Source organism: Lethenteron reissneri, unplaced genomic scaffold (assembly GCF_015708825.2).
Source record: "Lethenteron reissneri isolate LAM-NWPU_2019-01 unplaced genomic scaffold, ASM1570882v1 scaffold_74, whole genome shotgun sequence".
Lineage (NCBI taxonomy): Eukaryota > Metazoa > Chordata > Hyperoartia > Petromyzontiformes > Petromyzontidae > Lethenteron > Lethenteron reissneri.
In genome coordinates, this window is record NW_026892263.1 from 120,340 (window position 1) to 144,003 (window position 23,664).

The following is a 23,664-nucleotide window of genomic DNA, read 5'->3' on the forward strand; positions in this document are numbered from 1 at the left end:
AGAGTAAGAACCAGTGTTGGCCTGTATTGTGCCCACTGTGAGAAATAAAGAAGTACCCTCTATGTGACGTGTCGTGGAAGTCACTCATTACACTTGTACTGCCACACACACAGCTGGGACACCTCACATCCGAGCCAAGGCACATTTACCCAACACAGACAGCACTTGCAAGCAATTCAACGTTATGTTGTGTCATCATGGGTTTATTTCACAACGTTTATATAGTACCAGCAACAACAATGGTATTGAATCTTATTCTTTACAGGAGTGGCTCTGGGGCTTGCCACGTGGCAGGTTTCGTCAATTGTCTGTACAAGACCCCTCTAGCTCTCTCGTCCTGGGTCAGCTGCCCCTTCCATGTCCTGGAAACCATGGCAAGGTCACCCCATGAGGACTGCCTGGATGAAAACCAGCATGGAAGGGGCCCAGGATGGGGACGGCTATGTTTTTTGGCTAGTCCCGTGTGTGTTTGTTGTGTGAGGTGTCTTGATAGCAGTCGTTCTCCACTGTAGTCCTGGCATCTGCTGCTCAGATTCCTTCCACAGCTGTGGTCCCAGTGGCACCGTCTCTCCGGCGAACCATGTGGTGTGTGTGTGACGAGTATCACGGGGTGTGTGGGTGAGTGGGTGGCATGTGTCACGGAGTGGGTGGATAGTCTGGTGATAGTGGTCATGGTTGGCAGCGATCCACGACCACAACAACCACCCCTATTGTGTGGTGGACATGCCACCACAAAGCAGCACGCGGCGGAGGAGTGAGGTGATCGCTCTCGCCACGCGAGCAAGGCCCCCTCGCTTCCTCTTCTTTCCCTGCATCACCACCTCCACCACCTGCACCTCCTCCACCTCCTGCTTTGTCTCGTCCTCCATCTCCTCTTCATCCTCCACCACCATCTTCTCTCCCTTGTCTGTGTTCTCCATTCTCTCCTCCTGTTCCTCCTCAACCTCCTCGTCCTCCACCACCTCCACCTTCTCCTCTTCGTGTTCCTGTTCCACCTCTGTCTTCTTCTCCATCTTCTCTGCTTGGAAGCACTCTTCTCCAAAGCTTGGAGCAATCGGGCCCTGCACAGGAGTGGCAGAGGTGGATGCGGTGGCGGTAGACGTGGTGGCGGTGGTGGCGGTGATGGTGGTGAATGCAGTGGCGGCGGCAGCGGTGGCAGTGGTGGTGGTGGCGGTGATGGCGGTGGCGGCGGTGGCGGCGGCAGGGGTGGCGGTGGTGGCGGCGGTCGTGACGATGGTGGTGATGGCGGCGGCGGCGATGGTGGCGGAGATGGAGGTGGTGGCCGTCGTGGCAGTGGTGGTGGCGGTGGTGGCGGTGGTGGAGGTGGTGGCGGTGGCAGTGGCGGCAGTGGTGGTGGTGGTGACGGTGGTGGCAGTGGCGGCAGTGTTGGCGGTCGTGACGGTGGTGGCGGTGGCAATGGCAGAGGTGGCGGCCGGTTTTGTGGCAGTAGCGGCAACGGCGTCGGTGTCAGTGGTGGCGGTGGTGGCGGTGGTGGCAGTGGTGGCGGCGGGTTTTGTGGCAGTGGTGGCGGTTGTGGCCGTGGTGGCGGTGGTGGCCGTGGTGGCGGTGGTGGCCGTGGTGGCGTTGGCGGTGGCAGGGGTGGGGGTGAAGGTGCCGGCCGTAGCGGTGGTGGTGATGGTAGCAATGCTGGCGAAGCGCTGCTCCTGCTCAAGGCGCTTCTCCTCCTCGACGTGTTTCACGTTGTCGAGACACTTCTCCTCCTCCTCCAGACTCTTCTCCTCAGCACACTTCATCTCGCGATGATGCTTCTCATCAATGAAGTACTTCACTTTAATGAGGCGCTTCTTGAGGAGATAATCTCGGAAGTACTTCTCCTCTGTGCGGCACTTCGCCCTGGCAATGCGCTGCACCTCAAAGAGGCGCTCCTCTTCCATGGTGCATCTTTCTTTGCCAAGGTTCTTTTCCTGGAGATGCTTCACCCCGCTGACGTCCTTCAACTCTCCAATTATCCTCTGATCAAGCAAAGATAAGCAAAGGAACATTCAGACATGCACATGCAAGCAAACATTCATACCCACAGGCACGAAAACGTGGACGTGCACATAAACCCAAACAAAAAAACATACACATGTATATACAGATGCAGCCACCCACATTCAGTCACTCAAACTTGCTTAGTACACACTTGAATATACACTATCACCTACTGTTAACAGAATGCCTTATCCATCAATACTTGTATTACATTGTACGTGTAATACTAACTCCTAAATATCCCAACTCCTATAGAATCAAAATACATGTCACATCCTCATATATCCTCACAAACCCCATGCATGCACTCAAGATTTTTCTCGATTGTGACGGTTTCATAGCAAATGTTGGCAATAATCATCACTGGCAATAGATTTCACAGAATGTCCCAATATAAATATCTGGAAGCCCATACTCTGGACAAACTTCACTGCAGCGCCCATAGTGGGGAACTGGAATGGCAACTTGCAATCAACTCACAGACATAATTCATGTGACTGCCTGATATCATTCTGTCTTCATTGGTAATGGCCACTTCAAGTGCCTGCATGACTGGGATGGTGAAGAGATGCGGTGATGGTGTCGGGACATGGTGTTGTGATATGGAGAGGAGAAGTAATGGAATGTTCTCGAGAGATGGTGTATTGTGATGGTATAGAGGCACGATGAGGCTCTAATATGGTGTATTGAATTGATGGTCGTGTAGTGTGATGAGAAAAGTGATGGGGAGACTTGGTGTCGTGATATGTTGGTGTGCTGGTGAGGTGACATGGTGTGCTAGTTTTCGAGACAATGTCGTGTGTTTTAACCCTACAGACCCCATACACATCGTGCTCTCTTCTAGCCCCGCCCCCTCCCCCAATACGCTCCATTCATTGGCTACCACATTCTGATAAGCTCCTCCCCCCTCCTCCCTCCTTAACTTGTATTTAAGAACTTGCATCTTGGAATCCCTGCCTCACTTTATACAGCAAATTCAGCTGTGACGGTCCCACCTGGGACGGAGACTTGTGTTGCCTCCGAAACGTCGTGATTTTTATTATTTTATTTTTATTTATTTTAATTTCATTTTATACCTACGTGACTTTACCGAAATAACTAAGAGTATGAATCCTTGCAGTCACGAAAGCTTCAAATCTAGAACCCATACACACCTTTGGTGAGCGATTCTTGTAACTTTGGCCTGGGAAAGGGTCCACCTTATCCATAACGTCCCCCCACGTGGTCGACTGGCACGCCGACTCCCGGGCTATGAAGAAAAGAAAATGCATTCCAAGGACGAGTAATGAATTAGAGAACGAAGTACATTGAATTTCACAGAACTACTTTTGAGATCCCAGTAATTACCTCTTACCACACAACAGGACCTGCTATTGAGAAATAGTCATCACACGGCATTCAAACTTTACAAGTCATGTTTTTGTCGGCATTTTGAGACCGTAAATTACCTAAGCTTGAGAACCGAGTATGAACGAAGATGGCAGAAACTCAAATCTAAACCCATCCTATTTGCCACACTCGATCATTACGTCTTCCCATTACCACCAAGCCATGTCTACGAAAACTAATTTATCAAGGAGCCTCCTCCTCCGCATATAATCCATGTGATGCAGGTATCTGGGACTTACCCTCATAGTCATCCAAGATCTCAGCCCACGTGATTTGTCTGTCCATGTTGTTGGGAAGGAGTAGATTTTGTTTGAAGTTGGATGGCCTGGGGAGGTTGGAACAATGCTCAGATTTAGCAAACTTTTGAATCACTCATCCTCTTAATTAATACATATTTGACCACTCATTGTACCAATCCAATCACTATCGTGACTATACTCTTAGGTTTTTTTTCGGTAAAGTCAGGTAGGTAAAAATAGATAAATAATAAAAATAAATAATAAAAATTATATAAATAATAATAGAAATAAAAGAATAAATCACGACGTTTTGGAGGCAATACAAGCTTCCTTCATCAGGTGTAAAGGCACAGCAAAATAACTGTAGTTAATAACTGTAATTACTGTAGTTATTTTGCTGTGCTTTTTTACACCTGATGAAGGAAGCTTGTGTTGCCTCCGAAACGTCGTGATTTCATATTTTATTTCTATTATAATTTATATTATGTTTATTATTTATTTTTTCCTACGTCACTTTACCGAAAAAAACCTAAGAGTATGAATCCTTGCAGTCACGAAAGCTTTAAATCTAAAACACTATCGGGACTTTTTTGTTGTTGCTGCTAATCCTACATAATGCACGGGCATAATATGACTTTGATACCCCCCACCCCCCACCTCCTACGCATTTCACAAGTAGTGACTAATCCCATATCTACATTTTCGACAGCCCTGTTCTTCACCTGAGGACGGCTGCTTGCGTTGTGGCCGAAACGTTGTGAGAATTGTATTTTATTATGTTTTATTTTCATTATTTCCCTTCTACGTAACTTTACCGAAAGAACCAAGAAGACTATCGTGACTGTTGCTTTAAAAGCCCACTCACTCGCTTGTTTGCCCACTCATGTGTGCGCCCGATCACTCACTCATCCACCCACACGAACATGTTTATTCCAACTGCCTATTTCATTAAACATAATCACCAGACTTAACAATTATATTTCACCTCTAATCTAGACATGCATGTTCATGTACAGTCCATTTGTATTAATCGACTGCTTGATTAAAGACCCATATGCCTTGTAGGTCATTAGGGTCATATGACCATACCTAAATAATTTGTTATAACCCGAGCATGACGTCGTAGGTCACTTGATGTCAGAGGTACCACCCATGTGGCTGTGACATCACAGATTGGAGGCAACTATGGCAGTGGCTAGGGTCTGAACTTAAAGGCAGACTCCTCCCAAAATGTTGAATAAAATTCAGTACATATAATGTAGGACACAATTGTACCAGCAATCAGAACATAATAATTGTACTCTTAGGTTTGTTTGGTAAAGTCACGTAGGTAAAAATAAATAATAATAAAATAATAATATAATTAATTTTCGATTTAAAGCTTTCGTGACTGCAGGGATTCATCTTCTTGGTTCTTTCGGTAAAGTCACGTAAAAGGGAAGTAATAAAATAATAAAAATAAAACATAATAAAATAAAATAAATCTCAAGGCGTTTCGGCTACAACGCAAGCAGCCGTCTTCAGGTGAAGAATGAGACAATAACTTGGCAATAACTTGGCATTGTCTCATTCTTCACCTGAAGACGGCTGCTTGCGTTGTAGCCGAAACGTCGTGAGAATTATTTTATTTTATTATGTTTTATTTTTATTATTTTATTACTTCCCTTCTACGTGACTTTACCGAAAGAACCAAGAATATAATTAATAATAGAAATAAAATAATAACATAATAATAATGTAATAAAAGGACTCGAACACTTCTCTCTGTCTTCGTGTCTTTATTCAGGTTCACGTCTTTACCCACACGGCACTCTGTTATAACTCCTGTATTTGTAGCCCCCGGCTATTCACTGCTATTATAGCTTCCTCTCCCCTCTGACTCTCTGCTTCATCTACTGTAACCTCCTCCCTGCAGACTCGCTGCTACCCCTATGCAGACTCCCGCTGCTACCCCTATGTGCAGACCCTCTGGCTGTCACTGTATGCAGACCCGCTGCCCACCCTCTCTGTGCAGCCCCGCTGCTGACTGCAGCCTCCTCGCTGCTTCGGGTCGGTCACCGCTGGCCAACGGTGCCGATCCTCGCTCCCCCCGTGTTCGTGGCGATCTCGCCACACCCCGCTTCGCCCTTCGTGGCCTTCCTCTGTTCCTGGTTCCCCGTCACTCCCCTTGCTCTTCCGGTTCCCCTCCTTCTATACTCAACCCCTCTGCCCCCCACGTGACCTAACTCCTCCCCCCCTGACGGCGCCTCAGAAGGGCCGTTTACAACCGCATTACAATAATATGATAAATCACCTATGTGACTTTACCGAAAAAACCTAAGAGTATGAATCCTTGCAGTCACGAAAGATTCAAATTGTAGATATGTTATTCATATTCTATGATATTTAAACGGGTTAGTTATGCTCGTCTTAAATTCTGACTCGCCTGGGGTCTAAACAACGACAGTAACAGCAACATTTCAGGGCATGCCAAGTAACCTATTTAACAGTTCTAATTTGATTGCAGAAAATCTACATATAAACATAAAAAATAATGAAGCTTGTGGTCAAAATGTAAAATAAAAAGAAACCACATTCATCGTCAACAGGGTCGCTCACCTCGTTGAGGATTCGCTCTCAAAAGGCTTCTTCTGCTGCTCCCTCGTGTGCATTCCTCTCCACTGTGGGTGGAGGCGTGGCTGTGACGTAACAGAGGTGACGTCACTAGCGCGAGGCTCCGCCCCCCACGAGCCCGGCTGGCGCATCACGTGGTGCAGTGCTGGTTGTGCGCGGGACCGGAAACAGCAGGTCCTGGGTTCGACTTCAGACTCCGTGGTCTACACAGCGAGGGTGAGTGAATGGGTGAGTGGGTGAGTGATTGAGTGAGTGAGTGGGTGAGAGATTGAGTGAGTGGGTGAGTGGGTGAGTGATTGAGTGAATGGGTGAGTGGGTGAGTGGGTGAGTGATTGAGTGAATGGGTGAGTGGGTGAGAGATTGAGTGAGTGGGTGAGTGATTGAGTGAATGGGTGAGTGGGTGGGTGAGTGAATGGGTGAGTGGGTGAGCGATTAGCGATTGGGTGAGAGACGGAGTGAGTGGGTGAGAGATTGAGTGAGTGGGTGAGTGAGTGGGTGAGTGGGTGGGTGAGTGGGTGAGTGGGTGGGTGAGTGGGTGAGTGCATGGGTGAGTGAATGGGTGAGTGGGTGAGAGATTGAGTGAGTGGGTGAGAGATTGAGTGGGTGAGAGATTGAGTGAGTGGGTGTGAGTGAATAAGTGGGTGTGAGATTGAGTGCGTTAGAGCTTGAGTGTGGCAGAGTGAGTCAGTGAGTGTGATAGAATGAGACAGTGAGTTAGTGAGACAGTGAGTTAGTGAGACAGTGAGTGAGTGAGAGACAGTGAGTTAGTGAGAGACAGTGAGTTAATGAGAAAGAGAGAGTGTGGCAGAGTGAGTGGCAGTGAGTGAGAGAGTGCAGTTCGTGTTTTGTCGAGAAAGTGTGGCGAGTGTGTGTGCGCGTTGTGTAGCTGTGTGTACATCGTGTACATAATGTTTGTAGTCTCTAATTAGTCTAAATTACGCTACAGAAATTAAACATTTGCCCCCTTGCTTTGTGCTCTTTGATGTCGCCATTCCTGCGAAGAGGACAGAGGGGAGGCCTGGCCGTTAGGCCTGCCATACACCTCGGCCTCAGGCTTCATATTAAAAGTTCACTTGCTTGCTTGCTTGCGCGCTTACGACCGTGCAAATCTTTCGGTCGATTTTTTAACCCACTTCCCGTGATACAATCGAGCTGACATTTTGCACACAGACTCGTTGTGTGTGACATTTTATATTCGTGAAATTTTCTTTCCAAAATTATACACTTTTTAGGTAAAAAAAAGTATATTTAATTACCAATTGCTTAATGGTGGCAGGCAATCATCTGACCCATAGGTGGCAGCCATCTCAAGCCAGATGACGAGAGGACTCTCGCCGCCCGTTTCAAAGACCAATGTGGGCTGGGTTGTGGCCCATTAAACACGCATATAAAGGATTTATAGTGAAAAACTTTGTTTTTACGGGTTAATTTTTGTATAATTTGAATTATGAACTTGTATTTCATTCATTAAATTGCAAGCGTATAAACACAATCTTATTGGTTTATTTACTATTAAATTCATGGTTTTCTTAATCTATGTAGTTATGTTTAAGTGAGCGAGGTGGTAGTACTAAGTGTGAATTTGAGTTACATGTAAATTATTGTGCAATGGATTTGTCTGTGTGCACCTAGCCTGGCACGGGTAATATTGACTTTGTTATTATTAAGTCGTTAAAGAGATTGTTTATTTGTGTGTCTGTTATGTTTGTGTCAGTTTACATATCTATGTTTGTAGCTGTTTACGTGTTAATTTATGATGGGTGGTGATAATAATGGGTAGGTGGTGATGATGGGTGACGATGGTTCATGATGGTGATGAATGTGATGGATGGTGATTATAATGGTTGTTGCTGATGATGATGGGTTGTGCTGATGGGTAAAGATGACGATCGGTGCTGATGATGATGGGTTACGATGATAATCTGTGGTGATGAGGGGTGGTGATGATGGGTCATGGTGTTGATAGGTGGTTGATGATAATGGGTGTTTATAATGGTGATGGATAGTGATTTTGATGGTTGGTGATGATGATGATGGCTGGAGAGTCAATGTATTGAGTACTTCTGTTAACTTTTTAAGTCCTGTAATGTGCATGTTTGTGTCTCTGTTAGATCAATCAATGAGGTACAAGTTATTATTTGCGTGATTTCCAGTGCTCCAAGCTAGAGTGATGTTGTGAATGCTCTATAATGTGTTCGGAAAAAAAGTCTTCCTTTAAAGTTCTAAAAGTGTTCACTTATTTCAGGATGACAACAATTTTATATTTCGATAGATGCGATGCTTTGTCTGGTGGTTGTATCATCGGTACTATTTAATGTGTGGTGTTTATGGTAGAAGGTGCCATGTGTTGTGATCGTCTCACAGCTACTTGCGTGTTGAAGTTCATTCTAGACTTCGTCACGTTAAAGTGGTGCCTTGTAGTCCTATCGGATTACTTGTTGATGTGGTGTGAAGCGCAGTGGTTGTGGCTAAGTGGTCTTGTTGAGCTAAAGTTGGAGAATAACTGTGATCATAACTTTATTTTAATTGTTTAATAAAAACTACTGCAGATTATAGATTTCAGGATGTACGTGGATTTCAGGTTCGTTGTTCCTGTGTTTGATGCCTTCGATAAGGATGTCAATGGGGAACGATATATCCACATTTGCGTGTTTTATTTTGAGAAGATTTTAAACTATTATATTCCTGAAAATAAAATAATTTGTCTCGTTCCTTAACTGTTTGACCAAACGAATATTAATAAAGATTTCGATACGAGTTTTAACGTAAATATCTTTGCAGATTAATAAAAAATATCTTTGCAGATTAATAAAAACCTGATTTGTTTTTAAAGATGACTGATCGTACGTTATTGCTACCATATCTTTCCTTAAAAAAACACGGACGAGTAGACATGCACACACGAGTGTGCATCCAAGCACCACTATATATATACAGCAGTGTGCAACCACACACGAGTGTGCATATACAAAGGTGTACATACAGACATACAATGCAGTGTACATACACACGCGATTGTGTATGCATAGCAATATTAACGTTAATTTTTTTGCAGATGACTACAATTTTTATTTCTTAAAGTTATCTGAGCGTTCGTTATATGTACAATGCTTCCAACAAACACCTGTACACACACGAGTCAAAGACAAGTGTACATACACAGCAGTGTATATACACACGCTTACAAGCGATACCATTTCGATTTTCATTAAAAGTGTATGACAGCAATCGTAATAATTTTCGTGGATTAAATTAAACAAATCACCTTGATTGTTCTGACGCGCTCATCAACACAAGTACTTAAATATTTTTTTTATAAAACAAAGTCAGTACGGCATACATTTGCACCTCTTAGTCCAAATCCAACTGGACATCACCATTTTGATACTTCGATGTTAAATCCTCAAAACTTGCATCATTTTAGAGGACATTGTCGGGTGAATATTAGCAAATTAACACAAAGCACGGAATTATGCATGGAGATGAAAATCTTTATTTAAACGGAAGCATACAATTATTCAGTGAGATATGTATATGTATTAAGGTTAAATTATAATGGCAAGATTAGCTAAGCTATGTTGCTATATATGCGGATTGTAAATGTAAAAATTAACATTTGAATGCAAAGTCCATGATAGGCCAAGTCGAGAACAAAGGATTTGTATGCTAGAGGGGAATTATAAGGGGCTTAAAATCAGACCTCAAGACCATTTCGAGAGGGATTTCACTGAGGATAGACGCTCGACTCCTCGCTCTGCAGATTACCCTGTGATCATAACTTTGCTCAAAAACAAAATAATTTTCCTCATTGTTTAATAAAAACTACTGCAGATGATCGGTTTCAGGATGTACGTGGATTTCACTTTCGTTGTTCCTGTGTTTGATGGCTTTCACTTCAGGATGAATAGCTTCAATCGATAAGGATGTCAATGAAGAATGATAAATCGACCTTTACTTGTTTAATTGAGAATAATTTTTAACTATTAAATTCCTTAAAGTAAAATAATTTGTCTCGTTCCAGATCTGAGTTTCAGCCATATTTGTTTAAATGGGGGTCTCAATTCTAGATTTGAAGCTTTCGTGACTGCAAGGATTCATACTCTTAGGTTTTTTCGGTAAAGTCACGTAGGTAAAAAAATAAAATTTAAATTAATAAAAGTAAAATAAAAATCACGTTTCGGAGGCAACACAAGCTTCCGTCTTCAGGTGGAACCGTCACAGCACGCTTGCTGTATCAAGTAAAAGTCATTTACTTAATACAGCAAGCGTGACTTTACCGAAAAAAACCTAAGAGTATGGGGGTCTCAAGTTTATGAAATTGATGATCTCAACATGCTTACAAAAATATGACGCGTAAAGTTTTACTGCCATGTGATGAATATTTCTCAATAGCCGGTCCTATTGTGTGGTAAGAGGTAATGACGGACGTCAGAATTAGTTCTGTGATTCTTCATGTGCTTCGTTCTCTAATTCATTACTGGTCCTTTGAATGCATTTTCTGTTCTCCATAGACTGGGAGTCGTGGCTCCAGTCGACCACGTGGGGGGACATTATGGATGAAGTGGACCCTTTCCCAGGCCAAAGCTACGAGCATCGCTCCCCAAAGGTGGCTATGGGATATATGGGGGTCAAACACACCATATTCACTCCACACTAGCACACCATTTCACCACACCATTGCACCAAAACATCACCAAACCATCTCTCCACGTCACCTTTCTCATCACACCACCACCAACTCAATAGACCATCATAGAGCCTCATAATGCGTCAACACCATCACAAGACACCATCTCTCCAGAACATTCCACAATTTCACCTCCATATCACAACACCATCTCCCGACACCATCACTCCATCTCTCCACCATCACGTGCTGCCATATCCCACTCGTGCAGGCACTTCAAGTTGCCATTTATTTTGCCAATGAAGACAGAATGATATTATGCAATCTCATGAATTCTGTCTGTGAGCTGATTGGAAGTTGCCATTCCAGTTGCCTACTATCGATGCTGCAGTAAAATTTGTCTAGATTATGGGCTTCCAGATCTTTACAATCGAACATTGTGGACATTTTTTTGCCCGTAATGATTGTTGCCAACAATGGCCATGAACTCGTCGCAGACTATCACAGCCTTAAGTACGTTTATGGAACTTGTGAGAATATATGATGTAACATGTATTTTTTATAACAATAGGTGGTGTATATTCACGTGTTCTAGCATGTTTGCATGAGTAAATGTTCATGTTTGCATTCGTACATAGATGTGCGAGTATGCATTTTTGTTCGTGTACGTGCCCGTCCATGTTTGTGTGCCTGGGAGTATGAATTTTGTCCTGCGTGTGCATGTCTGAATGGTCCTGTGCTTTTCTTCGTGAACAGAGGAGCATTGGGGAGGTGAAGAACTTCAGCGGGGTGAAGCGTCTCCAAGAGAACAGGCACCTTGCGAAGGAGAAACGCACCATGGAAGAGGACCGCCTCATTGAGATGAAGCGCCTTGCCAGGGTGACGCACATCCCAGAGGAGAAATGCCTTCCAGACAATCTCCTCAAGAACTGCCTCATGGAGAAGTGCGTCATTGAGGAGAAGCGCTCCATGGAGAAGCGATTCATGGAGGAGAAGCGGCTCCGTGAGGAGAAGCGTCTCTCCAGAGTGAAGTACCTCGCAGAAGTGAAGCGTCTCCAGGAGGAGCATCTCAAGGAGAAGCGCTTTGTGGAGGAGCGCATCATGGAAGAGAAGCGCCCCATTGAGGTGAAGCGCCTCGCCAAGCTGAAGCACCTCACGGAGCAGAAGTGCCTTAGAAACAAGATCCTCAATGACATGAAACGCGTCATGGAAAAGCGCCTCCTTGAGGAAACGCGCTTCATGGAGGAAAAGCGCCTTCGCGACGTGAAGCGTCTCAAGGAGAAGCATCTGGAAGAGAAGCGTCTTGCCAGGGTAAAGTACCTTGCTGAGGTGAAGCGCCTCGCCATTGTGAAGTATGTCGATGAGGAGAAGCGCCTCATAGAAGCTATGCGGGTCAAGGAAGACAAGCGCCTCATGGAGAAGCGCCTCAGAGGAGAGGCGGGTGGAGGAAGAGAAGCGCCTCATAGAGGAGAGGCGGGTCAAGGAAGACAATCGCCTCTGAGGTGAAGCGTCTCATAGAGCTGAAGCGTTTCGAGAAGAAGCATCTTGAGAGGCGCCTGGGCAAGGTGAAGCTTGTCGAGGAGAAACGTCTCATGCAGAAGCGCCTCGAGGAGCAGCGCCTCGCCAAGATCGAGCAACACTGCCTCCAGACCGCTACCACCAGCAGCACCACCACCAATACCACCTCCGCCGCCACCACCACCGCCACTCCTGTGCAGGGCCCGATTGCTCCGAGCTTTGGAGAAGAGGGCTTCCAAGAAGAAAAAGTAAACGCTGGAGCCGCTGATTCACGGTAAACCACTCTTGCATGTGTCCTGTGTGTTTATTTTCATTTATTATCATGCTTGTTTAGGCAGGATGAGCCTCACTAAGTCTCAAGACTTTTTTCAGGAGGGTCCTGTCAAGTTTGCTCGCAGTTGGTAACAAAGTTTCTGCTGTTTGTGATCCAAATGGAGCGATTTGCATTGATTGTGTGGGTTCAGTTACAGGGAGAAAGCTGCTGAATCTTCCTAGAACAGGGGGCACCACATTCCACACAGATAACGTGGCCCAACGTGGAAATCAAACCCAGGTCCCTTTTGCTGTGAGGCACAGGTGCTCCAGCCCTGCCGCACTCACAAAATATACAGACACTGCAAACCCCACGTGTACATTGCGCTATACTGTGGACAGATTTACTTTCCATAATTGGTTTCTGGGTGAGACCAGATAACGATGCGGCCATATTTCACCATTTAACCCTCCATCCACAGTGATAATTTCGCAATCTCATGCCTGTTTCCAGGCCAGTTGACAAGTTGCCTTGTAATGCACAGACACAGCGACCACTGGGAGGGGTGTCCAATTTCAAATGCGTTGAGATGAGAGATGTGAGTGGCTCATTGCGCTCAATGCACTCTGAGATGCCTTCGACGTCAAGGGAGGCGGCTCTGTCGACCTCAAATCACTGTCGGATCTTTTATCGAAATCGTGGATGGGTTGAAGCAGCCAAAGGATCGCGCACTCATCGCTCACCACTTACAGTTCAGATCTTGCTTCCTGCCCTGGCTATTACTGCCGCTGCATTAACCACAAAGATACACACCCATTCCATCACAGTGGACGTTCATGATCTCCACCGATGTCAGTTTAAATGCGTAGGCCATTATGTCCAAGGGATCAATTAGAATACACATAGAAAGATAAATGTCACTACAAATGATTCAGCTAAATTGACACAGCAAGGCCACTCACTACTGTGAAACTACAACAGTCTGTGTGAGACACAGCTGAATCAATCTCAAGGATAGCCTTGCCCCATGAGAATGACAGCGCCAATGCTAAGCACACTCACTGGCCATGTCGTTATTGCTGTTTGTATTAAGCTTGAATTAATCCGCCACGCATTACACCCACGGACCATGGGAGATGGCGATGTCTGCCGTAGCAGGAAGGTGGAACGGTGTCGTGTTTGTCTCTTCACAGATCTGAGCCAAAGCAGCCCTCCTCCCCACTCGTCCAGGCCTTTGAAGCGAAGTCAGAGGTTGTGCAGAAGGAGACGAAGGAAGAGGTGAAGGAGATGGAGAATGAAGTAGAGACGGAGGAAGAGAAGGCAAAGGAGGACGAGATTGTGATGGCGACAATGGAGGAGAGCACGGAGGGAGAGGATAAAGACAATACGGAGATGGAGGACAAGGAGACAACAAAGGATGAACAGATGGTCGTGGTGGAGGAGATGGAGACGATGGACAAAGCGGAAACAATGGTGGTGGTGGAGGAGGAAGAGAAGAGGGTGGAGGAGATGGTGGTGCAGGAGGGTGAGGAGAAGATGGAGGAAGAAGAGATGGTGCTAGTGGAGGAGGAGAAGAGGGGATGGAGGATGAGACAGAGGAGAAGATGGAGGAGGTGCAGGTGGAGATGCACGAAAAGAAGAGGAAGCGAGGGGGCCTCGCTCGCATGGCGAGAGCGTTCACCTCACTCCTCCGCCACATGCTACTTTGTGGAGGCAGGTACACCGCCCAGTAGGGGTGGTGGCCGCGGATCAGCGCCAACCGTGACTGCTATCACCACACGACCCACGGTGCCACTGGGACCACAGCTGGGGGATGAAACTGAGCAGCAGATGCCAGTACTGCAGCGGAGAATGACTGCTTCCAGGACACCTCACATCACACACACACACATGGGACTATTCCATTAGCATAGCCGGCCCCACACTGGGCCCCTTCCATGCTGGTTTTCATCCAGGCGGTCCTCATGCGATGACCTTGCCATGGTTTCCAGGACATGTAAGGGGCAGCTGACCCAGAAAGAGACGGCTGCAGGGGTCTGGTGCAGACAATGAACAAAACCTGCACGTGCCAAGTCTTAAGGCCACCCGGTTAAGAATTAGGATCAATATTTTTGTTGTTGTTGTTACTATAAACTTTGTGAAATCAACTCATGAGGACACAACGTAATGTTGCATTGCTTGCGAGTGCTGCCTGGGTTGGTTAAATGTGCCTTGGCTCGTGTGTGCCGTGTCCCGGCTGTGTGTGCGGCGGGACAAGGACATAGATAAAAAGAGACGTTTTGGGAAATGGTTCTTCTTCAGAGCACATATTCAGATGATTCGCCTTCTTCACGACAAATCCACCCCTCATCTGCCCCACTGATCCACTGCTCCAATGCCCCACTGCTCCTTTGCTCCACTGCCTCATTGCTCCATTGCTCCTCTGCTCTATTGCCCCACTTCTCCACTGCGCTCTGCTTCACTGTCCTGCTCCACTGCCAATCTGCTCCACTGCCCCTCTGCTCCACCATCTGCCACAGCAGTTGAAACAAGTGTAAAAATGGGTGCGCCACAATCGAGCGGCAAGTTGCATTTGGTGGATTAAAGAGAAAGGAAATGCAGGACTGTGCCACTGCTCCACAATCCCAATTGCTTTGGAAAAATATTTAAAGAATGCTGCTGCTCACTAAACAGGTTGCTGCTTATGTCTTTAACGTGGGGGTGTTTAGAGGTGGCCCATGGACCTTGCGGTCATAGCACTGAATTGGCACCACGGAGTACCTGGGATTGAATCCAGGCAGTCACCTGTGATCAAAGCAGATTCTCAAGTCGAGCGAGTTAATGGTCTCAGCCCGGTCATCATTCACTGCACAACATCAACTATCACATGGCTGCAATGTGGTTCTCCATGTACTTAGGATAAATTCCAGCTGTAAGAAGTAATAACATTGTTGTGACCAACGTTGCTCTTAAATAAAGAGCAGGTGGGAAAGTCCTGCCCTTTACAATGTGGACCAGACAGCACTTGAAGGGTACTCAGAAGTAGCTACATGATATTAGTTTCAGTGTGCCATTCTCGAGCACAAGGCTTGCATCATCATCACCACCCACCAACATTGCCAGCCATCTAACACACCCACACACTCACCATAATACTCACACACCCACACTCACCATAATACTCACACACCCACACTCACCATGACACTCACACACCCCTACCATCCTACTCTCACACACGTCATGAAAGTCACACACGCACCATTACTCACACAAACCTATAAACTCACAACGACAACAGCCGTAATTTTCCACTACATAATGGTGATATCACAACAACCCAGGTGCCATGGGTTGACTGCTGTGCCAGGCTATGTGCAGGAGGTCACGAGACAGAGCCAGGTGTCATGGGTTGACTGCTGTGCCAGGCTAGGTGCAGGAGGAGGTCATGGGACAGATACTGATGCTATAGGTTTGACTGCTGTGCGACAATCCCACTTGGGCGACAGCCAAGGCCAAAGGTCGGAGTGCAGCCAGTAAACTCCTGAACCTGCACCACCTAGAGAGAAGGGGACATGGAGACATGGGGAGAGAGAGGAGGGAGACACGGGGAGAGAAAGGAGGGAGACACGGGGAGAGAGAGGAGGGAGACACGGGGAGAGAGAGGAGGGAGAGACGGGGAGAGAGAGAGAGAGGAGGGAGACACGGGGAGAGAGAGAGGAGGGAAACACGGGGAGAGAGAGGAGGGAGACACGGGGAGATAGAGGAGGGAGACACGGGGAGAGAGAGGAGTGAGACATGGGGAGAGAGAGGAGTGAGACACGGGGAGAGAGAGGAGGGAGACACGGGGAGAGAGAGGAGGGAGACACGGGGAGAGAGAGGAGGGAGACACGGGGAGAGAGAGGAGGGAGACACGGGGAGAGAGGATGGAGACACGGGGAGAGAGAGGAGTGAGACACGGGAAGAGAGAGGAGGGAGACACGGGGAGAGAGAGGAGGGAGACAAAGGAGGCACCTTGTAGGCCAGGTGACTCCTTTGTCTCCCCCCCACCAGCGCCACTGCTGATGTGTCCACACCGCGCTTGGTTCTTACATTCTTCTGGCTGAGTCGACGTAGAGGAGGCCCAGCCAGCGAGCCGCCACTTCAGAAGCTCGCGAACCACCAATGGTGGCCGTGAGAGGGAATCCAAATCAGCCTCTCGCCACCCACAATGCACAGCGCCGCCTCCACTTGCCCCGGCCTTAACGGAAGTAGCAGCTGGGGGGGGTGAGGGGGGTGAGGGGGGACATGGGGGGTGGCGCAGGGGGAGTTATGGGGTTGAGGGGTTATTCATAATAAAGGTTAATTTGGGTTAGTCTCCAACACACCGATGTGCTAAAGTAGAAACTAATTGGCACTTTTTGTTCACGTGACAAACTTTATTAATTGGCTGTATCGGTGTGGTGATGGGTTTTAAGACACTTTATATTCACACGATCTTACCGCAAAAAAAAACCCTTTATTATGGGATTGGAGAAAGTTAGGGGTTCAAAGGGTTAGGGGGTTGGATTTAGAGGCATAGGGGTTTAGAGGGTGAGGGGTTTAGTGGGTGAAGGGTTTAGAGGGTGAGGGGTTTAAGGGTTAAGGGATTAAAAGGTTAGGGTGTTAAGGGTGAAGGGGATTTGAGGATTATAGTTTTCGGAGTATAGGAGTTTCGAGGGTTAGGGGTATAGAGGCTTAGGTGTTTATAGGGTTAGGTTTTTAGGAATCTATGGGTCTGTGATTAACAATGAACCCTTTGGGAGACCCAACGATTAACACTGAACCCTATGGGAGACTCAGTGTGTAACATTGAATCCTATGGGAGCCCCAGTGATTAACAACGAAATCACGACGTTTCGGAGGCAACACAAGCTTCCGTCTTCAAGTGGCACCGTCAGCAAAATTACTGCTGTGACGGTGCCACCTGAAGACGGAAGCTTGTGTTGCCTCCGAAACGTCGTGATTTAATTTATTTTTATTTTATTTTGTAACCTACGTGACTTTACCGAAAAAAACAAAGAATATGGACCCTTGCAGTCACGAAAACTTCAAATCTATAATTAACAACGAACTCTATGGGAGTGAGTAACATTAACCCCAAGGGAGCCCCAGTGATTAACACTGAACCCTATGGGAGACCAAGTGATTAACATACTCTTAGTACTTTCGGTAAAGTCATGTAGGTAAAAATTTTAATTTCATTTTTTACCTACGTGACTTTACCGAAAGAACTAAAAGTATGAATCCTTGCAGTCACGAAAGCTTCGAATCTATAAGTGATTAACACTCAACTCTATGGGAGACCAAGTGATTAACACTCAACACCATGGGAGCCCCAGTGATTAACACTGAACCCTATGGAAGTCCCAGTTATTAACATTAACCCTAAGGGAGCCCCAATGATTAACACAGAACTCTATGGAAGCCCCAGTGATTAACACTGAACACTATGGGAGACCCAGTGATTAACACTCAACCCTATGGGAGCCCCAGTGATTACACCGAACCCTATGGGTGGCCCAGTGATTAACAATGAACCCTATGGGTGCCCCAGTGATTAACACTGAACCCGATGGGAGCCTCAGTGATTAACACTGAACCCTATGGGAGACCCAGTGATTAACACTGAATCCGATGGGAGCCTCAGTGATTAACACTGAACTCTATGGGAGACCCATTTATTAACACTCAACCCTATGGGAGACCCAGTGAGCAACACTGAACCCTATGGGAGTCCCAATGATTAACACTGAACTCTAAAACCACCCACTCCCGAGTTTAAGTGGGTGAGTGAGTGTGTGGGTGAGTAGGTGAATGAGTTTCTGATTGAGTGGTTAGGAAAGTGGGCGAGTAGGTGATTTATTCAATGAGTGGATGAGTGGGTAAATGAGTGGTGAGTGAGTAGCTGAATGAGTTTCTGAGTGGGTTAGTGGGTGAGTGAGTGGAGGATGAGTGAGCGAGTGAGTCTCCGAGTGAATGGGTGAGTGATTGAATTAGATAATGATTGACCGAGTTGCTGAATGAGTGAGTGACTGAAGGAATGAGTGGGGAAACGAGTGAATTGGTGAGGGAGTGGGTGAGTAAATAAGAAAGTGAGCGAGTAGATGAGTGAGTTTTTGAGCGAGTGGGTCAGTGATTGTAGGAGTTTCTAAGTGAGTGAATGAGTGATTTTCTGAGTGCATGAGTGAGCGAGTTAGTGAGTAAGTGTGGCTGATTGAGTAAATGAGTAGATAGGTTAGTGAGTGAGTGCGGATGAGTAAAGGAGTTTTTGAGTAGGTGATTTGGTGGTTGACTGAGTTTCTGAATCGGTTAGTGGGTTAGTGAGCTTCTTCGTGCGTCTGAGTGAGTCTGTGAGTGAATGGTTAAATGAATGGGTGAGTGAGTCAGTGAGTGAATGCTTGGATGAGTGAGTTTCTGAGTCAGTCTGTGAGTGAGTGGGTGAGCGAGTGGGTGAGCGAGTGGGTGAGCGAGTAGGTGAGCGAGTGGGTGAGCGAGTGGGTGAGTGAGTGGATGAGCGAGTGGATGAGTGAATGGATGAGTGAGTAGATAAGCAAGTGAGTCCACGAGTGAGAAAGTTGTTGAATGAGTGGGTGAGCGAGTGGGTGAGTAAATGGGTAGGTGAGTGGAGGAGTGATATTCTAAGTTGGTGGTTGAGGGAGTGGGTTCTTAAGTGAGTGGAAGAGTGGGTGAGTGTGTGTGTGGGTGGGTGATTTAGTATATGAGTGATTGATCGATTGTGGGTGAGTGAGTAGGTGAGTGAGTTTCTGAATGAGTGGCTAATAGACTGGGCGAGTAGGTGAGTGAGTGGGTGAGAGAGTCTCCAAGTGAGTGGGTGAGTGAGTGGGTTGTTGAATGAGTGAATGGTTGAGTGAGTGGATGAGTGAATGAATGAAATTATTGAGTGGTAGGTGGATGAATGAGTTTCGGAGTGAGTGGATGAGTGAGCGACTGAGTCTGTGAGTGAGTTGGTCAGTGAGTGGCTGAGCGAGTGGATGAATAAGTAGGTCAGCGAGTGGGTGCGGATAAGTGAAGTAGTTTTTAAGTAAGTGGGTCGGTAGTTGAGTGAATTTATGAATAAGTTAGTGGGTGAGAGCTTCTAAGTGAGTCTGTGAGTGATTGAGTCTGTGAGCAAGTGAGTCTATGAGCGAGTCTATCAGAGAGGGAGTCTGTGAACGAGTAAGTAAGTGGGTGAATCTGTGCATGCATGGGTAAGTGGGCGAGTGAGTGCACGAGTGAGTGGGTGAATTCTTTTGTGAGTCAGTTTCTGAGCGTGTGAGTGAGTGAGTTTACGAGTGATTCTGTGAGTGGATGCACGAGTGGGTGAGCAAATGGGTGGGTAAATGGGTGAGCGAGTTCTTGAGTGAGTTTCTGAGTGAGTGGCTGAGTAGGTGAGAGATTGGGTGAGCGAGTAAGCCTGTGAGTCGTTGAGTGGGTGGGTGCACAAGTGGATGAGTCTGTATGAGTCTATGGGTCTTTGTGTAAATATATTGTCCGTGTTTCGACGGGTCTTTGTTTGAGTTAATTGGTTTCTGTGTGAGTCAATGGGTCTATGCGAGTCTATGGATCTATGTGCGAGTCTTTGGGTCTCTGTGTGGTGCACATAGCCTGGCATGTGAGTGGGGGGTACCGTACCCCTGTGCGTATGTGTAGTGGGGGCACCGCAACCCCGTATGTATGTGGGTGGGGTACCGTAACCCTGTTCAAGGGGATCTCCCCGCCCCCACCCCCGGGGCAGAGGGAGGATCATGAAGGTGGACCCGGAAGTGCTCGGCTTGGGAAACAAACCATCCTCCTCCTGCTTCTTGTTGTTGTGCTGGGGGGGATGGGTGTGGAGAGGGAGGAAGGGAGGAGGAAAAGAGGAAACTAAACTATTTAAATTTTTCCAGGTAATGCCCACCGTGCTACACAGCTCTTCTTCAGACGGGAAAATGCCACAAATGATAGGTCAACGAAGTGGCCTATCATCACGTCGACATTTATAGAAACCAAACACTCTGAACGCGACCACGGGGAGAGAGAGACATGCAAACTCGAAATATATAGCAGATGTGAGGGTAGGGATCAAACCCACGATCTCCTGTATAACAGGCGAGGTAGTTACGGGAGAAAGGAGAGGGATAAAGAGTTCCATAATTCTTTAGAAGTAACCACTCGGCCACGCCGAGAGGGATAGAGGCAGGGAAGTAGAGGGTTGGGGGAGAGTGAGGGGAGGGCAGGGAGAGGGAGGAAGAGTGGGTAAAGGGAGGGGGGGGGAAATAAGTCAAGCTCACAGTATTGCTTGCACTCACCATGATACAATCACCATCAAACTCACACTGTCACATACCATCACTCACATACTCACCATGATACTCACACACCCACACACACTCACCCTCATAAACACACCCCTACCATCCAACTCACACGCACACGACATGATAGTCACACACTCAATCACCATTACTCACACACAAGCCCACAAACTCACAACGACAATGGCCGCAATTCGCCACTACGTGGCGGTAATGTCATCACAACAAACCAGGTGCCATGGGTTTACTTACGTGCCATGCTAGTTGCAGGATGAGGAGGTCATGGGACAGACCCAGGTGCCATGGGTTTACTGCTGTGCCAGGCTAGGTGCCGCAGGAGGAGGTCACAGGACAGATCTGGGTGCCACAGGTTGACTGCTGTTCCAGGCTAGGTATAGGAGGAGGTCACGGGACAGATCCTGATACTATGGGTTGACTGCTGTTAGATAATCCCACTCGGGTGACAGCCAAGGTCAAAGGTCAGAGTGCAGCCAGTCAACTCCTGACCCCTGAACCTGGACCATCCAGAAAGAAGAGGGGGGATGGAGACACGGGGAGAGCGAGCAGAGGTAGGAGGAGAGTGTGTGGAGGAAGCGAGAGCTCCTATAGAGATGCAGGAGGTAAAGATGGCCCAGAATCAATGACGACCTGCAAGGTATGCTGGGAGGCAAGGTCATGTGACCACAGGGGCGGCAGTGCTGGCTGGAGCAATCGTTGTTGGAGCCGCATGGGCAGAGGACACGGAACGCATCCTTCATCCCAGCACCTGCACCAACCAATCACCACCACAACTAAAACCAAAACAACCATAAATAACCGCAACGATAATCATACCTCCAATTAGCACGGTCGGCTGGGTAGGGTGCAATTGAAGTTCAAAATACAACTACCATAACAACCATCGTAACCACCTACACCACAACTATGACCACTACAACCAACCTACACAATTATAACAAATATAACCAAACACCACAGCCGCACATATAACCACAAATTACACAACCACAATTATAATCACAACCTAAACCACCACAAGCACCACAACCAGAGCCACAACTACCATAACAACCAACATAACCACCTACACCACAACTGCAACCTCCACCACCACTACAACCACCGATACAACCAAAACTAAAGCCATGATCATAACCACAACCACCACCATAACCACCACCACCATAACCACCACAACCACCACCACAACCACCACCACCACCATAACCACCACCATAACCACCACCATAACCACCACCACCATAACCACCACAACCACCACCACAACCACCACCACAACCACCACCACCACAACCACCACCACAACCACCACCATAACCACCACCATAACCACCACCACAACCACCACCATAACCACCACCATAGCCACCACCATAACCAAACAACAAAAACGTTGACGCAGATACTACACAACCACTGCATGAAGGGTCGTTATCCCTCTGTGGGTGAGTGGCTGAGTGAGTGGCTGAGTGAGTGGCTGAGTGGGTGAGTGAGTGGCTGAGTGGGTGAGTGAGTGACTGAGTGAGTGGCTGAGTGAGTGGCTGAGTGGGTGAGTGGGTGGGTGAGTGGCTGAGTGGGTGGTTGAGTTGGCTGAGTGATTGGCTGAGTGGGTGAGTGGCTGAGTAGGTGAGTTAATGAGTGACTGAGTGAGTGGCCGAGTGGCTGAGTGTGAAATGGACTCGAACCTGCACCTCTGCATTGCAAGCCCAGTGAGCTCACGCCCCGCGTGTGTATCGGGGTAAAGTGCGGGCACGCCCAGCGTGGAAGAGTAGACCAAACACTCCACATCGCGGCCTCTAGTCGAGGCCATTTCTGCCACGACAACAAATCCGCCCCTCCAGAGACACAAACAACTAAATGTAACTCATCCCATCAGCCACAATCTGGCAGTGCCTCTCCTCATCATCATCAGCAGCAGCAGGGCCGTGAACTCAGCAGGCGCCTCCTCTGCCCCCCCCCACCACCGCCACTGCTGCTGCTGCTGCGTCCACAGCGTGCAAGGTGCTCGCCTTGTTCGGGCTGAGTCGACCTAGAGGAGGCCCAGCCAGCGAGCCGCCGACGGTGGCCGCGAGCGGGAATCCAAACCGTCCGCTCGCCACCCACAATGCACAGCGCCGCCTCCACTCGCCCCGGCCTCAGCGGAAGTAGCAGCGGGGGGAGGGGCGGGGCGAGGGGGGTGAAGGGGCGGGGCGAGGGGTTGGGCATGGGGGGGAGGGGCTCCGGTGGGGGGAGGAGCTCCGGTGGGTGGGAGGAGCTTAGGTCTGCGACGTCATAGTGGGCGTGGTCACTTGGTACCGCCCCCTCGTGTCTCCCTCAGGCAGTTTGTCCGTTAGAGAGTCGGGGGAGCATCTGGCGAAGGTGAGAAATGGTGTGAGTCTGTGTGTGTGTGAGTCTGTGTGTGTGTGAGTCTGTGTGTGTGTGAGTCTGTGTGTGTGTGAGTCTGAGTCTGATCGACGCCCGGGTGCGATCAAGGGATGGCTCCCTATTGGTCAACCACGTTATGTATGCCGATGATTTGGTAATAGCTGCTCATTCAGAAGAGGAGTTGGAGGCGCTGCTGCTGAGACTGGAGCGTGCCACTAAGAGGTGGGGCCTTACCATCAGCCCCACCAAAACCAAGCACCTGCCTGGGTATTTTGTACCATCGGACACTCCACCCCCACAACTCCCAATTGGTGATGGGGCAGTTGTGGAGAGAGTGGAGAGTTTCCCATA

At 47.7% G+C, this 23,664-nt stretch overlaps 2 protein-coding genes across 2 annotated transcripts in view; one reads left to right on the plus strand and one right to left on the minus strand.

Moving 5' to 3' along the window:
• Positions 1–23,664, plus strand: part of LOC133340093 (uncharacterized) — a 149,640-nt gene that overhangs the window by 64,819 nt on the left and 61,157 nt on the right. The window lies entirely within an intron of this gene.
• On the minus strand, positions 381–22,951 carry LOC133340099 (S phase cyclin A-associated protein in the endoplasmic reticulum-like). The gene is made up of 9 exons (XM_061548162.1): positions 22,635–22,951; positions 20,324–20,447; positions 16,628–16,870; positions 6,222–6,439; positions 3,624–3,709; positions 3,150–3,244; positions 1,620–1,973; positions 963–1,061; positions 381–398 (listed from the first exon to the last, which is right to left on the minus strand). Exons 4-9 carry the CDS (start codon positions 6,365–6,367, stop codon positions 381–383), a joined length of 798 nt encoding a protein of 265 aa, XP_061404146.1. The 5' UTR covers positions 6,368–6,439; positions 16,628–16,870; positions 20,324–20,447; positions 22,635–22,951.

Coding starts and splice junctions, on each gene's coding strand:
- LOC133340099 (XM_061548162.1), bottom strand. CDS start 6,367: ATGCGCCAGCCGGGCTCGTGGGGGGCGGAGCCTCGCGCTAGTGACGTC. Junction 3,710..6,221: donor GAGAGCGAATCCTCAACGAG/GTGAGCGACCCT, acceptor CAACCTCCCCAG/GCCATCCAACTTCAAACAAA. Junction 3,245..3,623: donor GATCTTGGATGACTATGAGG/GTAAGTCCCAGA, acceptor TTTTCTTCATAG/CCCGGGAGTCGGCGTGCCAG.